This window comes from Zonotrichia albicollis, chromosome 4, assembly GCF_047830755.1.
Source record: "Zonotrichia albicollis isolate bZonAlb1 chromosome 4, bZonAlb1.hap1, whole genome shotgun sequence".
Taxonomy (NCBI): Eukaryota; Metazoa; Chordata; class Aves; order Passeriformes; family Passerellidae; genus Zonotrichia; species Zonotrichia albicollis.
Window position 1 is genome coordinate 10867157 of NC_133822.1, and position 16647 is coordinate 10883803.

Here is a 16647-nt window from a genome sequence, read left to right on the forward strand (position 1 = left end):
TTACTCTTAGAATATCATGATCCTTTGAAGGTAGGGATTCACTAGGATCAACTTAAGCAGTCTTCAAATTTCTTTACTTTAGAAAAAGTGTGGTTTTTTGGTTTTGTTTTTTTCTTTTTTTTCCTTTTTCTTTAATTTGCCTGTTTTACTTTTGAAGTTTTTTATTGACTTTTTTCTCTCTTTCCTTTATGTTTTGTGGAGGTGTAAAGCCCAAGAATTAAAAAAGGTGTAAATAAATAAACTATTTAATCAGCTGAACAGATCAACAGCTATAAAACCTCTAAACACCAAACCCCATTATGCTACTGTAAATAAAGCATAACCTGTCTGGATTGTACACTCTGACTCAAAATGATACATCAAACTATTTCTGTTTTAAATATTTGTGGGTTTGTTTTTGTTTTTTCATTACTTAGTATATATATTTTTATGTGAAGAAGCACTTGGAGGAAGATATTTGTGCTCACATATAGATTTCCGAAAATGAGCATATGTTTTATGATGCATTTCATACTTTATTATGTAAATACAATATAAGAATGTTTTCTTCAAGCTCGGCAAACATATGTAGAATAATTCAGTGCTACATTCTGCAGTTTATTGAGCATACAGTACCTGTAAAACTCAGCACAGAGTGTGCAAGTAAATCTCCTTTCCACACTATTTTTACACTGCACAGAGCATCAGTGACTTTGTTTCAAGTTAAAATTCTTAATCAAAATTGGGATCTTCCCAGCAACTGGGTACTTATGTGAGCAACCTCTTTAGATTTTATTGGATTGAGATACTTGATGGATTGAGATCCACAGCAGCTTTGCATTTAAGTAGCACCTCTTTGAATTGTAGTTATCTTAAGTAAAAAGTCATATGCCATCAAACTTATCCTATGATCTCACTAAGCTTACAATCTTAAAAATCTGAAGTTTTGTTGGAAATTTTTTCTTTGTGATGTTGTTTTTCAGTTTTGGGGTTTTTTGGAGGTCTTGGTTTTGGGTTTGTTTTTAATATGCCCCACACAGAATTAGCTGGGTTATATATCTGAGGGGTTTTCTTTCAGGTTTGTTTTTTGTAGTTGGTGGTGGGGTTTCTTGTTTGTTTGTTTGTTTTTGGTTTGGTTTGGTTTGATCTGGTGTTTTGGGGTTTTTTTTTTTTGTTTTTTTGTTTTTTTTTTTTTTTTTTTGTGGAGTAGGAAGATGGGGAACACAGATAAAAATCAGGCCAAGATCTACGTTTTGGAGAAAGGTGTTGCTAAAGGTATTACTTGGAAGTGACTAATGATAGAAACACAAAAATCTTGAAAATACAGTTTGCAGTTTTAATTTACTAAATAAAGTTGATTTTCCCTTTTCTTCATCTTCTCTTTAATCTAACACAACTGACAAGTAGTGTCCAGATGTTTGGTTTTGTAAACCAGAGCTCTAATTAGTGAGATTATCATGGGACAGCATAGTGGAAGGAATTCATGTTGCCACTTCTCACCTGGGTCTCCAAGTTTCTGCCCTGTAACCCTTTATTTAATTCCTTACACCCTTTGTTCAACTTTGCTAAAACCACCTGAGCACAGGATACAGGTGAAGAGTTCGCTGTATGGTTGAATTTAGTGGTAATTTAATTTAATAAGGCTTTAAATTCAGGGTTTATATGCTTGAGACTTCTGTTGTATATGCAAGTGAATGTGTTTTACTATCATTTATTTACCATACTGATCAATAGTGAGTCAAAGTCATTGTCTGATGGGACATGAAGCTGCATTTTCAGTCTTTACTAATGCAGTGTACCCATCAAAATCTATAGATTTGAAAGATATATTGGAATCTATAGTTGTTTTCATATAAAAGTGCAAGATCCTTTTTTTCCTGGGCATTGAGTCACTTTTCAGCTCAGATAGTGGAGATTCAGCATTTCAGTGCTGCCTAAATGAGGGCACAAAGTATCTGATTTTTCAAATCCTAATGTTTCATATGACAGGGAAGTGCCCAGAACAATCAGCCTTTCCACTTATAGAACTTGTCTGTTTTGCTGTATTCCTTGAGAATATAGCTCAAAAGAAATTCCATGAAATCCTACAAGAGCATTGTGCAGTGTTAAAAAAACTCTAAACCTTTAGCAGTCTGCCAGTCCCTTAATATCAGCTCAGGTGTCTTAATTAAGGATTCAGACTGATTTCTGAAAATCATCTCTGCTGTCTAATGTGCCAGTTTAACACAAATGTGGAAAAAATTCTTCTTGGGCAGAACTTTTAAGTGCAACTCAGATCAGGTGCTCTTAACTGCATTATACTGACTTAGGTGTATCAAACATCCAGTCCAGCAAAGTACTGCCAGGTTCTGCTTTATTTTTACTGTGACATTCCTGATGTGTGTTCAGTTTATCTTTTGGGTTAGCTGCTTCTTATTTCTTTCTGGCATTCACAGTTTGATTCTGGTGATGATTTTCAGTAAGTAGCTGTAATCAGAATAAAAGAAAACATACTTTTTGGAGGGTGCTAAGTTTGTTGGCATGGTTCAGTTTATTACCTATATAGAAAAGACTGAAAAATAAAATAACAGCAGATGTGAACGGGCATGAGGAAGATACTTAGACAGTTTTGAGATGGGATAATGCTTCTTGTTTGTGTTCTTTGAACTGGAAGGTGGCAATTAGATTTTCATACAGAGAAAAGTGTGAGACATCCTAATTAAACACCTTTTGGTGGAAGTCATCATACATAAACACAAACCTCCTGTAGCAGTTATCAAATGTGTCACCTGTGAGGGTAATACTAAAACCAATCTTAATTGTTTGTTTGCTTGTTTGTTTTGTAAAAATTGGAAGAAAATTACTGTTTGAATGTTAATTCAGATCTGTACATTAGTCATTAAGACAACCAGTGAAATACATTTCTTTACCATAGCTATAGATCATGTACATAATCATAGAAAAAGGAGGAAAATAACTGAAAGGAAAATACAATGGATTCACCCAGAGGATAAATCTGATGGAATATGGGGTTACTAAGCACCTAACACTAATGTTTTGTGTGACTTTGGTCATGCTTTTTGGTTATGTCACCCTTCTGCTTTACTTTCCTTTATGTGTTAAATACAATTAGCAATATTTACTTCACAATGGATGGGAAAAGTTATTAAGTACTTCTGAAAAAATGCATTAGTTTTACAGCTGGAAGTTTTACAATGAAAAATAGTATTTTTTCCCATATAATTCCATTTTAAAAGTCTTAAAGTGCACAAATATGATTAATGGTTAATGGTATGCCTTAAATAGGTTGTGTTTTCTGCATAATCACAAGAATTCTCTGAAAGAGACTGTTCTGCCTGCAACAAAGAGGTCATAAATTGCCCAGTATATGACATGTGCATGACAAAAGATGCTGAAGAGAAATCACGACCAACACAATGCATGGAAATGTAAAATAAACCATTTTCAGCATTCTCACCTTACATTTTTGTCTATTTTTAATTTTAAGGTGTTTTCACATTACAGTCTGGAAGAACGGCATGTAAGAACAAGTAAATCCCATTTAGTCCTTTATAGAAAAAGTTTAGGTAACAAAGAACCTTAATTGCTTTTAAAAACTTGACATGTCTACAGTTGAACATTAAAACTCAAGCCTGTCCAGTAGAGAGAGGATGTTGGGAGTGCAACACTTCTTTTAAAGCACATTTGGGAAAGTTTAGAAGCAGATGCTATTACACTCCACGTGATAAGAAGGAAATGCAGAGGCTTTGGGTGTCAAAGCCAGCTCAAAGCCAGGCACAACCAGGGCTGTGTTCCCAGCATTGTTGGGTCTCTGAGAAAATAAAAATCACTCTTACACTTTGCAGAGGGAAGGTCATTTATTTCCCTTTGTACTCAGTCTTCTCCAGGACTCACTGTTAGACACTTGCTTTTGACTAGAATTACTTCCATTAGGGAAATGTTGCCTGGAAAAAGCATGCAGTATTAATGTATCCTTTGTTTCTGCTGTTGCCAACAGTAACATGTTTCCTTGGCTCTCACCCCCTGACTGCTGATAAGATCAAGTTGATTATTCAGCAGCTATAGCCCACCACCTGCTCTATTTTTTTTTGTCCCTGACATGCAAGGCTGTTGAGACACTACCATGCCTTTTTAAAGCTACATTTGGTATTCAGCTGTAGTTTTAAGCAAATATGTATATGTTTAAGAAGTGGATTCATTTTTGAAAATACTTGCAATAAGTCAAATTCGTTATTCTGTTTTCTACATTGGAGTGCTGAAGTGAACATGCTGATTTTTTTCTAAAATTCACAATTTGGTTCCACTATTCATGCTCTACATTTAATTATTAATACAGTTGCATTGTTCATAGGCCCATTTCTGGAAATGCTGCTGCAGATTTCAGTGCTGTCTTGATTTTATTATAAATCATTCACTACTTGGGAATTTATCATTATAGTGTAGGTTTTAAATGTGTCTTAATGAAATAAAACATTTCTGTCATGTTCTGCAGAGGAATAGATGATAAATGAACTCTGTTCACTCCTGTTATTTCTGGAAATTCTGGAATTTTCTCTTCTTTCTATAAATACCCATCAAACTCTGAGAGCCTAATTTTGGTGACATGGCCAAAAGAGGTATTTGCTTATCAGTTCAGCAGAGATTTTAAATCTCCAGCTTTATGATCCTCTTTTGGGATTACAACAGCATTACATCTAAACATCTTTTGCAGCACACAAAGTGTGAGTAAATCTAGAACTCACTGCACTTCACTATATTTAGTGTTTCCTATCTAGCTGAAATCCACTTTTCTAATTTTAGCAGAAACTATAATTAAAAAAAAAAACCCAAACAGTGTTTTGAATATTCAGTATATATTTAATATTTTTATTGAGTTTTATTGAAAGTAAAAAGATATTATTTGATATATTGTTATTAAATTCACATGAAGCTTTAGCATTCTGTGAAATTTGTTGTTCTGTTTGATTATATGATGAGAGAAAGTGCAACTGCTCTTGCATCCCCTATTGAATTAAAGGTAAATGACTTTGGTGTTTTTCTTGCATAAGTGATGCCAGTCTGTATCAATGTTTTCTTTTCCTTGTACTTTTCAAGGAGGTATTTACTTGATTTGTTTTTTTTTCCTTCTCTTCCCTTTAAAATAAAGGAGTTGCATGTACATGCTTCTATATGTCTGTTCCTATTCGGATACTAGTCAGATTTCAGTGAATCTGCCAGCATGTATAAATTGATAGACTATATTTTTTATTTTATTTTATTTTCCTTTATGATTGTTCTAAGTGCATAATTACTGAGGAGATATTAAAGGAGTTGTAAAGCAATCTGAACTGCGTCAAGTTAATTTTTTTTTTTTAAGTCAGAAGAAAATTACCTTTATGACATTTTAGAACACTTTTTTTGAAGTGAGTTAATTTTGATATTTTAAAAAACATTTATATAGTTATGATTTCTCCTTGAGCTGATAGGAAGTATGTGAAAAAAACCAGGGTAACAAGTCATGTCTGCACAATATCCATGTCATTTTCTAATCATGCCTGTGAAGTTACTAGCTCAGCTGAGTAAAAGAATTTCCCAAGGCAGGCAGTGAGCTGGAGCTGGTGGTGTTACGCAATTTGAGATTTGTTCGAGCAGTTGGCAATTTCAGTCTAATGGTTTCAGTGTGTGTCCTTCACTTTGAGCCTGTTTAAAAATATAACACTAATGTGCCTTACATTTAAGCCATGTGAATTATTAGAGTGAAAATGTAATAAGCTCTAAGGGGTTTAAACCTCTGCAAATGAGAAGGATGAATGATGTCTTAAAAGAAGTGGTCTTCTGCTATTTTTATGCACCACTCTAGTGAAATTTCACTGCTAGATGTCAAGATGCATTTGACAGACTATCTTACTCTTCTAATAGTTTTTCTTCATGCCTTTATCTACAGTTGTCTCTATCGTGCTCCCTTGTCTACTGAAACATTTCTGGCAGTATCAAGCTGTCATAACATTTCCAAGCTTCTCAAATCCCCTGATTGCACATATCCTAGAAATATACTCTGGCGTGGAAACTGAACTTCCTTCCTCTTTCCCTCTCCCTGTAAATGTGGAAATTCAGCTTGTCTACCTTCTGATGTGAATCTGCTACACTCCTTGTTGCTGCTTATTATTGAATATAATAAATTTGTACACCCCTACTGCACCATATTAAGTGTGTTAGGTATTTCACACAAATAATATTTCATGCCTCATGGGCAGGACTCAGGGCTCCAGTCAGAGAAGACAATCTTATGCTCCCTACATTCTTCATTGTGGCTGTATTTGATCTGTTCTCTGGTACTCAGATACTCCTCCAGCAGTGCCTTTGGATCTGTGGTTCATTTTTCTCTTTGACTGCTCATGCAAGGTTTCTTTTCATCATGTACCAATGCTCTTGCTAGTTCTAGTAAGGATTATGGACATTACATACAAAGCTGAGGTGACACCAGTGAGTTTTCAGACAGCTACAAACTAATACTTGACAGGGTCCCCTGCAACTTCTGCAGGCTGCGCACTCACCTAAGTGGGTATCAAGCTAAACCACTTTTCCAGAAGTTTAAATGAATGGGGTTTAGCTTATTTATTTATCTATTTATTTATTTATTTAATATTAGTTATTTTTTTCTCCAGAGGTGACTTTCAGTAGTGTATATAGCTCCAGCTCTTCTGTGGTTTGTTTTCAGGATGGAAACAAAAAGTGACAATATCTGTACATTTGACTACTTCTGAAGGATTTTAGGTTCTTTCTAAAACTTAACTGAAAATCCTAATATATTATATTTGAAAGACTCTTCATGTCTCTTTTAGGCCTTGAAGTACTGCCACTATGCCACTTTTTCCTTCTCTTTTTTGTCAATTTGCTAGGAACTATTATAAAAGAAGAGTTATTTCTAGTTCATGTTTTTGAGAAGGGCTGCTTTTATGTAATGGAGAAGTGTCACTCTGACAAATATTCTTTGGGCTTTATCCTTTCTTACTTTCCTTATATGACACTTTTGTCAGTGACAGGTGATTGCACATTTCACTTTAGTCATCAAAAGCATGTGTGGGATGCATTTATTCAGAGCATCCCAATTTCAGTTTTTCCTGTTGAAATAAATGTGATTAGTTATGTCAGAAAATGTTAGCTTTACCTACAATATTGTAATCTCAAGTACTCTAGTTCAAATTTTATTTCCCATTGATTTCTGATCTTATTTTGACCAGTGGCTTCATTTGCTTAGGAACAAGACCATGAGTGAAAGTTCTATGTAGAGAATCAGCCTTATTTTTTCCTCTTTTATTAAAGTAAACAAGAGGAGAAAAGGTTGTCTTGAATGACAAGGAATGATTTTCATTATAGCAATTAACAGATACTGAAAACCTTTAAAGCTCTGTCTTCTAAATACATGGAAGGTGATGGGGATTTTTTCCCATTAAGTTACTTTGTAACAAACATGACAGCCTTTCTTTGTATATAAGGTCATCCTGTTAGAAAAACTGACTAAGAAGGTCTGAAATGAAATTATTTTTCATATGAATAAAGCAGAAATGTCTTGAAATGCATTAGAAAAGCAGACAAACTGTGGAAAGTACTTTTCTGCTTACTTTTTAATTTGAGTTTTGTAATCTACAGCTAAATTAGAAAAAAATAAATGTAGCATTTTAGGTTGCTGTTAATTGTTTATTAAGTGGAAGACAAGGACTGAGGTGTTACTTTGAACAGTTGTCCAGAGTTGTTAACTTTAACGTTATATTTTCAAAAAATTTTGCTAATTCCCAATTGTCTTAAATTATATATACATTTAGGCCAGTAATTTTATATGAAAACTGCTTTTTGTAAGTATTACAATGTCAGCAGACCTCTGGTATACCCTTTTTCCATATGGATATGACTCAAATGTCCCCAGAGAGCAGCTGAGGAGTACAACATACACTTTCTGTATGGAATGTAGGAGACCAATATAAACACAGTTATTCTGTGACCTTATGTGCTTCAGAGATCCTCATTAACAGTGCACAGATCACATTGCCATCATGTGGCACAGCAGATGTCAGAGTAAGGAGAAGCTGTGACTTTGCAGTGTAAATACCTAAAATATAACCAAGCTGCAGATCAGCAGAAAAACCCCAAAAACCCCAAACAAATTAAAAAAAAAATCACAAAAAAAACCACCCATAAAATTATATTTGGTCACTATATTAAAAAAATATTCTCAAAAATATGTGTAAAGTTCTAGTTACCCTTCTGCTGAAGATTATTATATTAGATATTATATATATTCCATTTATATAATGGAATACAGCAAAGCTTAGGAAAAAAAGTCCTTATTTGACATAGGGAAATATAAATTATCATGGGAAATTCTGTGCTTCAGTGTTAGTGATCACAACATTTTTAACAGCAAATGAATTTACTTGAAAGAGGAAACATTAAAACTTGTGGTTACAATTCAAATCACCATAATTGAGCATGTCTTTGATTCAATCTAAGACAATGTTTTATGGGTGGGACTGTCTTATCCAAACTGACATGCTTCAGCTTCATCAAATCTAGATCAGCTTTTCTGGTGATTATTATTATCAATGTCCACTTGTTAGAAAGATCATTTAGGGAATACATTTATAAATAATATGTAAAAGGGTATTCAGCCTCTACTAACTCCTTCTGTGCCCCACTGGAAGTATAGAAATAAGACAAAAGAAAATAAATGTAGATGTGTTTATATGAGGATTATGATCTTGCCATCTTTAGCACATCTCTGCTCACTTTTGGGTTGCTGACCTTCCAGTTTACAGATGTTTGCTGAGCTCAAACTCTCTGTGTGACAACCTGGGTGATCTTTTTATACAATTGGGTACAATTACTCAATAGGGTAACTCATGGTATTGGATAATTCATTACCAAAAATTCCTGTGAAAATATAACATATGCTATGCATGTAAAGAAAACAGAATCAAGGTAAAAGAGAATAGTTTTAATTTTTTTAATATAGAATGTAACAGCTTACTGAGCTGAGAATGTAACCCTTTGGACTTAGTCTGTATTAAACCTGTAGTGAAATAACAGTATCAGACTGTTATTGGCACTTGACACTTCAGACACCAATGTATGAGTCTTACAGAATCTCTCCCTCATCTTGTAATTCATATCCAATTCATAATCAGCTATGGAAGAAAAATATTTGTGTTTCAGACACGTATATGAAAACTATGTATTAAACCACTTTTACATGTAGTTCTTGTGGCTTTTGTGCTGTTCATGCAAGAACAGGTTTGAGTATTTGGATAATCTTTTACAATTGGGACTTGAAAGTCATTCTGTATTTTATGTTGCTCTTTATGAGCTTGATATTGACATATTTTCCCGTGGTATTTATTTTCTTAAAATAACCTAAAAAATTCTTGAATTTTGTGTTTTAAAAGTTGTGAGTTTACTGATATCTATTAACTCTTAAGATTACACATTTTATAATAACTTAATATATCAAGAAGTAGTTGAATATTATTTTCAAATAAAACACTTAAAGGAGAATGGGAAACACAAAAGAAAATGATTTAATTGTACTGAATATAAATTTAATTGGGCCGTTTGCTGACAGAATCTTGCGCTGGCAAGGAGGAGATAAAAATATGACATAAATGTGAGAAAAATGAAAGCTGGAAGATAAATAGGCCTGCTAGGGAGTTGATCTTTACAGATCAGATAAAGATTCTTGCTGTCTGTGCTGCATCAAAGGCTGCCTTTCAGAGATAGGAACATGAACTTGGAAACTGGGGACAAGACCTTTGGAAATAGAGGGTTATGAGATTGACAAGCAGCTGGGTTTTGGATCTTTTTTAGTTGTTTTCCTTTTCTATTATTTGTGTGTGTGTTTGTATGTGTATAATCTTTTATAATCCCTTTAAAAGTTAAAGAAAGATTCAGAGGCTGGTGGAGTGAATTAACACTTGCACCTTATCTGGCTTTTCAATAGCTGTTTTCCTTTGAAGATAACCTTTCTCTTTGAAAGATATAAGGAAATCTAGTGGCAGATACCTCTTGACTCCTTTTAAAGTTTGATTAAAAATACTTATTTGTGAGCAGTGACTGATTTATAACGGATATTTTTAAAAATTTTTTATTAATGAGCTAAGTATTCTGGAAAATCCTGAAAATAATGAGCACTGCACCCTGCTAAGGAAAAAAAAAAAAAGGGAGAAATTTGTTATCATTAATAATTTAAAAAAATTGAAAATTAATGAAAAAATACATAGAAGTAATTGTTTAATCTAGGAAAATTTAGTAAACAAATTGCATGTTTAATCAAAGTGTTTCCAAGCACCTTAAATTTGCCATCAGCTACTGTGTCAATCACACTGGCTAAATCTGGCAGCAGCCCCTCTGATCCCTTACTTTAAAAGCACCATCACACAGCTGTCAGGCATCCTCCAAAGGACATGAATAGATGCTGCAGCATTCTGTTAGCCTTTGCAGCCCTCTCTCCCTGGTCGTGTTTCCTCAATTTATTTACTAATTCAGAGTAAATCTGTGCTCTCCAGCAGACTGCACGAAGTAGGGTTCTTTAAATATAATGAAGTAAGCCAGAACACTTCTGTTACGTGTTAGTTTTGTTTCTTTTTCCCATTTTTAATTTTGTTCTTCTTTTCATATCTTGGATCCAAAAAATGCTGTTAAATAGAGGTATGTTCAAGGCATAAAAACATCTCACAACTTTCATCATACAGCAAGCAATACAGAGAGCATGGAGGAAGAAATTATTAAAGGATAATATGCAAGAATATTGTTTAAAACCATTTCTTCTTATTTTCTTACACATAAAAATTAATATCTCAGGATTTTAGTATTTGCTGGAGAAACCTTCAGGGAGCTGCAGTGGGTCATGGTGTTAAAGAAGCTGTTGCCTTATTACACCCTCATTGTAATGAGAGGAAAATGGGAAGCTCCAGGTGTCAGCCAGCTGTTGTGCAGCTTCTCTGTCAGCATTCCCAAGAGATTCCTCCATCAACACAGGGAAGGCCAGACCTGACATTTGCATACCTCAAAAGGAAGCAGGAATCTCATGGTTTCTTTGAGATGAAAAATTAGTCTCCTTGTGTCACAATAAAAAGCACAAGTAACTTGAGTTTGCTTAACTGCCTGGCTATTTTTGGCCAAGGAGTGTTGACACAGGGTAATATGAGGTACATCCTAAATATACATTCCAGCTAAAGTATTGGATACATTGCAGATAATGTTTTTTAATTGATCAAATAACTGGAACATCAACAAAAAATACTGATTTTGGACAGTAGAGCAAAAGGTTCTTTAGGTAAGCAGTGATGAAGAAATAAAAAAGGTATCTCAACCCGTTGCTGGAACCTATATGTGTGATCCTGTCTTGTTGTCATGTGTACTTTCATTATGGGATCAGGTTTGGGGTTCTAGGGCACAAGGAACAACTGTTTTCTCATTGGTTATTACTATTTCTTAAACAGTTTTCTTGCACTTTCATATGAGCTTGATCACCATTAACAAAGCTCTGTACACATGCCCTGAATGCCAGCCTCTCATTTTGGAGGCTATTTTAAGATATAAAGCATTGTAGATATTGCATGTACTGTTACTTTAGAAGGTTGCTTAGGATGGGTTCTAGCTGAAGCCTGACTGCAAAATTCTAAAGAAGAATAAGATTATAATTTTGTGAGGGATATTCTTTTTCCCCCTTCATTTGAGACAAGGGAAAGCAACCAAAACCAACTTTTTTTTTTTTTTTTTTTTTTTTTTTTGCTTTAAGTGTTTTCACTTTATAGTGCAGATTAGCTAAGAAATCTACCATTTGAACTGAGGAACTTCAAGCATGACCTCAGTTCTTTCCATGGAAAATTCTTAGTGGTGTTAATGATGAGTGTATATTTCTCTCCATAATCCATCTATCATTTTGTGCATTTGGGTTCTTCTGTCTTTTGTGGTTCTCAGAGTTCCTTAAGGCAATGGAGCAGAGTGTGAAGGAAATCTGAGGACAGTGTTAACTGCAGCTATTTACACATATAGCAAGTGTTATATCTTGCTTTGCTACAATCTGACTTAATCATCTTGAATTTATCAAAGGATATGCAAATTTAGATATAAAATGGGCTAGATTAAGTGAATAAACTTAATGAACAAAGTTGTTCTAGTGTATTAGCAAAAAATGAAATGCTGTAGATGTTTATCCAGTGCAGTCAAGAGAGAGTTGGACTGTTCTTTTTTCCAATATAATATATGAAATTGTATCATAAGATTTTTTTGGTTAATGTGGTGCATCTCCAGTGAGTAGTGCCTGTAAGATGCTGGTAGCTTTCTCTTAGATAGGAATCATTTGAATTGACAATAGAACAACTGAATGGGGACACATTTTGTGGCAGTAGAGGACATAGTTGACGTTTTTTCTGGTTTTAAAGAATTATTTCAAACCTAAAAATAAGGCAAAGATCCTAAGTTCTGATTTTTGAAATGTGTCAATCATCCTGGTAGGTGTTAGAGCAGGAAGAAGGGTTGCCCTCAGGGGATAAGGCAGCACAGGCAGTGGCAAGGTCTGAGGTGAGGCTCTGACAGATCCATTTCTGGAACTCCAGCTTTTCTGGACTTTCTGGTCATACTCCTTTTGCTGTTGGCAAGAACTGACAAGGTGTCTCAACTGAAAGTGTGACTTAGACACCAGTTCATCTTATGTAGGGATTGGTCTGAATATTAAAAGGGTGTCACCCTGGTTTTTTAAGATTTTCTAAGCCTTCTGATGTTGACATTCTTGTAGTGAACTTTCTCACACACTTACTGTGAATAACTCATTGTTTTGCATTCCTAAATGGAGGAAGAGAAGGTTGATAGACTGTTAGTTTATCCAGTGTCATTGGAGAGATGCACTGTCACCCTCCAATCCACTGTCACTCTCAGAAAACTATAAATGTTGGAGTCAGAAAATAAACTTCCCTTTTTCTACACCTTGAGAACAGCAGTGTGAGTTTGTGTTCTTTCGTGTCCTATAGCGACTAAAGGGTTATCAGATTTATTGTTACACAGTACGCATTTTCATCCCTACTTATCTGGTGGACATAGTGAGGCTGTGTCGCCTAGAAAGGGACCACGACTCCTAAACACAGTTGCTAAAATTTTTATTGGGCTGTAAAATAATTTATGTCTAAAAGTAAGTCACTCAACAATTAGGACATGGCTGAGTCCACATGAACTGCATTCACATCAGGTGGCTGCTTCTTCAGGGTGAGCTGGCTTGCTTTAGGGATGGGTACATCTGTGGGATGGGGGATCAGTGTGCAGCTTTGCTGGAGAACATGCATAACCTTGGCAAATTCTATTTGCAAAATTGTAGTGAAGTCCTAAGAATTGTGTCCAAACAGGTTTTGGTTTTTTTCAGACTTCAAATTTTGTATGAGGAGGAACACATCATTCAATCTAATGAATGTATCTGTACAAGAGATTGATTTGAAAGAGCAAATTCCAGTGCTTTTCTTTCTGTGGGGCTAAGTGAAAAGACTGGATTTATTCAAAGTATTAAATGTGGGTGAATGCCCTCTAGGAACATGTTTGATACTCTCCAGCTGCTAATTCAATCCATGAGATCAGACCCTAGCCAGTCCCAAATTACTGACGTTTTATGTATCCCTAATAATCACAGGGCTGTCAGGAGTTTCTGTAATTGAAGCTAAATGATATAGCAGAGAAATAAATGTCCATAACATGGTGTTTTAATATTTTAATATGTACTTGTCATTAGATAGTAGACTAAATTAATGCACAGAAGACAAGGTAGTGTGTGTAAAGAGAGAGTATTTTCAGCAGCATGTTGATGGATTTTGAACTTAACTGGAACTTCCTAAATTATATTGGAGTGAATGATACTTAAATATAAATTAGTACAGAAAATAAATTTTTTTAGATAAGATGGTTCACCTTTACTCAAATGCATATATTTTCAAGCAAATGAAAAAAGCATAGATATAAAATTTTTGGAGAAAGATATGCATAGGAAAAAAGTAAAAGAGAAAGATTTTTTTTTATGTAAAGAATCAGTAAAGACTAAAATTTATGTTCTCTCTCTTTGTTCTTCAGCGCCTTGCTAAAGAAGCAGAGAAGTACCAAGCATCACATCAGTGGAGAGATGAGTTTGGGGTAAGCTTCAGTTTTTCTCTTTTTAACCTTCTTGGATTTTTCCTCTTTGAAATGTTAACTGTAGTCTTACAAATATGTTGTTTGTGTATCTACTACAGAAAGGGTTATTGACTATGAATAGACAGTTATTTAATTCAGTAAACAGAGTCTCAGTTAGGGTGTCTAGAGAATAAAATGAACTTTTCCCTTCAGAAGCTCATAGGGAGCTTCAGAGACCAGGGATGTAGCTCTGAGTTGTACACAAGACATCTGTTTGTTTTGACAGACAAGGAATGATTACAGAGAAGACATTTGAGTGATGGTTGCTATCAGTTAAAAGTGCTTATTCCAAACACTGAAACAGAATCATTGAAAAGATTTTTACAAGTTGTCTTTTTCTTGTGTAAAGAGAAAAAAAAAAAAACCAAAAAAACCAAACAAACAAAAAAAAATCCAAGCAAGAAAAGCTTAATACAGAAGGATTTGGTTATCTGCATGAGTTGGGAGTCACAGACATTTCTATAGAATCTCTTTCCGTATTTTAATAACTGCATCTCTTTTTTCTGTATTCTAGTACTGCTGAAAGAGGCCCCAACCTGGCCAAACATTAAATTATCTTCTTTATTCATTTCAGGCTTTACTGAAAAAATAAGTGACATGATTTTAAAATGTACAACCTTGATGTTTTAATTACCAATTTGGCTAAATTAATATTTTGTTGCATGACTATAAGCCTCTTAATTTTAGGCTATAGTTCCTGGCTAAGTGTCAAAATTATTTATTATGCCTTTATTCCATGTTCCTTCAGAAATAAAAGCAGATGGTGCTTTTACATGATGCTGCTGCAAACCTGGACTGTGTTTGCACATCCCTGAGAATCACTTTGCACACAGTTAAATGCACAGTGGTTTTCTAAGAATGTTGTTGTGGTTTTACCCCAGCTGACAAGTAAGCACTGCACAGGCACCTGCTCACTCCCAGTCAGGATACAGGGGAGACAATTGCAAGAGTAAAAATGAGAAAACTCATGGGCTGATATAAAGAAAGTTTCATAAGCAAAGCAAAGGTTGCCTGGAGTAGCAAAGCAAAGCAAGGAATTCCTTCAGCACTTCCCATGGGCAGGAAGGTGTTCATCCATCCCCAGGAAAATGGGGCTTCTTTACCCTTAATAGTGACTTGTGAAGGCAAACACCATCCCTCCAAAATTCTACCCCTTTCCTTCTCCTTCCTGCATGTTATACACTGAGCAGGATGCTGTATGGCATGGGATATCCCTTGGGTCAGCTGGGGACAGCTGTGCACCCCCAGCCTCCTCACTGGTGGGGCACTGTGAAAAACAGAAAAGGCTTCAGCTGCACAAAAACACTCCTCTGCAATAAAAATAAATAAATTTTAAAAACCACACCAGAATTATCAGAATTATCACTTTTCTCAGAACAAATCCAAAATATGGCTCCTGCTAACTACTATGTAGAAAATTAGTTCTAACCCAGTCAAACCCAGCAGAAATGTTCATTCTGATCCAGTGTTACTCAGGCACTTGAAGATCTGAAAACAGACAAAAAAGCTGGTGAGGTCAGGCCATGTAATTCAGGGAGGAGTGACTGACTTGAGGAGTACAGAGAGTCTGGACACAGCCTGGATGCTTTTAGCTGTGCTCTCTGCACAGGCACAGCCTCCAACACGCAGCAAAACACACAATGCATATTCCATGGAGGTGCTGGAACAAGAATGCTGCAGCGACCTTTTCTGCTAATCCGTCTCTCTTGTGCCTGGAAAACAAAACCTGCAGGCTTGATGGACTCAGTGCAGAGCTGTGTGAATACAGTCAGAATCTCATTCTAATCATTTTGCTTCTGCACTATATTGTGGCATCATGTCAACACCGCCTCAGCTTTTGTTTTTCTTTGTATCTTTTTTTTCACAGTACAAGTCAGTCATAGAAAAGAGGCTTCGGGTTTTACCTGAGTTCATTTCCAAGGAGACATCTCAAAATATTTTGGAAATGTGATTTTATATTGATGTTATAGTTCAGGGAAATGCTATGGTCAGTATTGAAAAAAAAAAAAAAAGCAGTTGGATTTATAATAAAGTAACTGCAAGCTGATATTGTACTTCACTGTTTTGAATTTGGATCAGAACAGTGTGCACCATATAATAACCTTGACATTAGGTTATGCAATTAAATTTCAAATAAATGTATTAAGCCTCTTATAATTTAATTTGTTCCATTTTTGCCAGAAGTAATCTTTCTTCTTTTTTGGCCTACTTTTTAGAAAATGCCTGCTCAAATTAGTTTGCACACAGATCTTTATCATAAACTTAGTTTTCACTGGAAGACTCATTCTCCTAATGGCTCTGATGGAAAATAGAAGATAGGCTGTAGAACTTTCTTCAGTTAAAGGTTCTTAAAGCTCTTCTGATAGCATTATGAATGGTCTATATGATGCTGAGTGAGGTTCATTTCTCATCCAGGATTTAGGTTTGGGTGATGAAAGCCCTTCCAGCAGCATTGCACATGAGTCACTGTAGAATGAAACTCATGGG

At 35.0% G+C, this 16647-nt stretch overlaps 1 protein-coding gene across 8 annotated transcripts in view; it reads left to right on the forward strand.

The window, feature by feature from the left end:
- The window catches only part of CACNA2D1 (calcium voltage-gated channel auxiliary subunit alpha2delta 1), a 364493-nt gene that overhangs the window by 157581 nt on the left and 190265 nt on the right, over positions 1–16647 (forward strand). For all 8 annotated transcript variants that reach the window (XM_074538787.1, XM_074538781.1, XM_074538782.1 and 5 more), the window contains exon 4: positions 14062–14121. In XM_074538787.1, coding sequence (XP_074394888.1) covers positions 14062–14121 — 60 coding nt within the window. The remainder of the gene's footprint in view (positions 1–14061; positions 14122–16647) is intronic.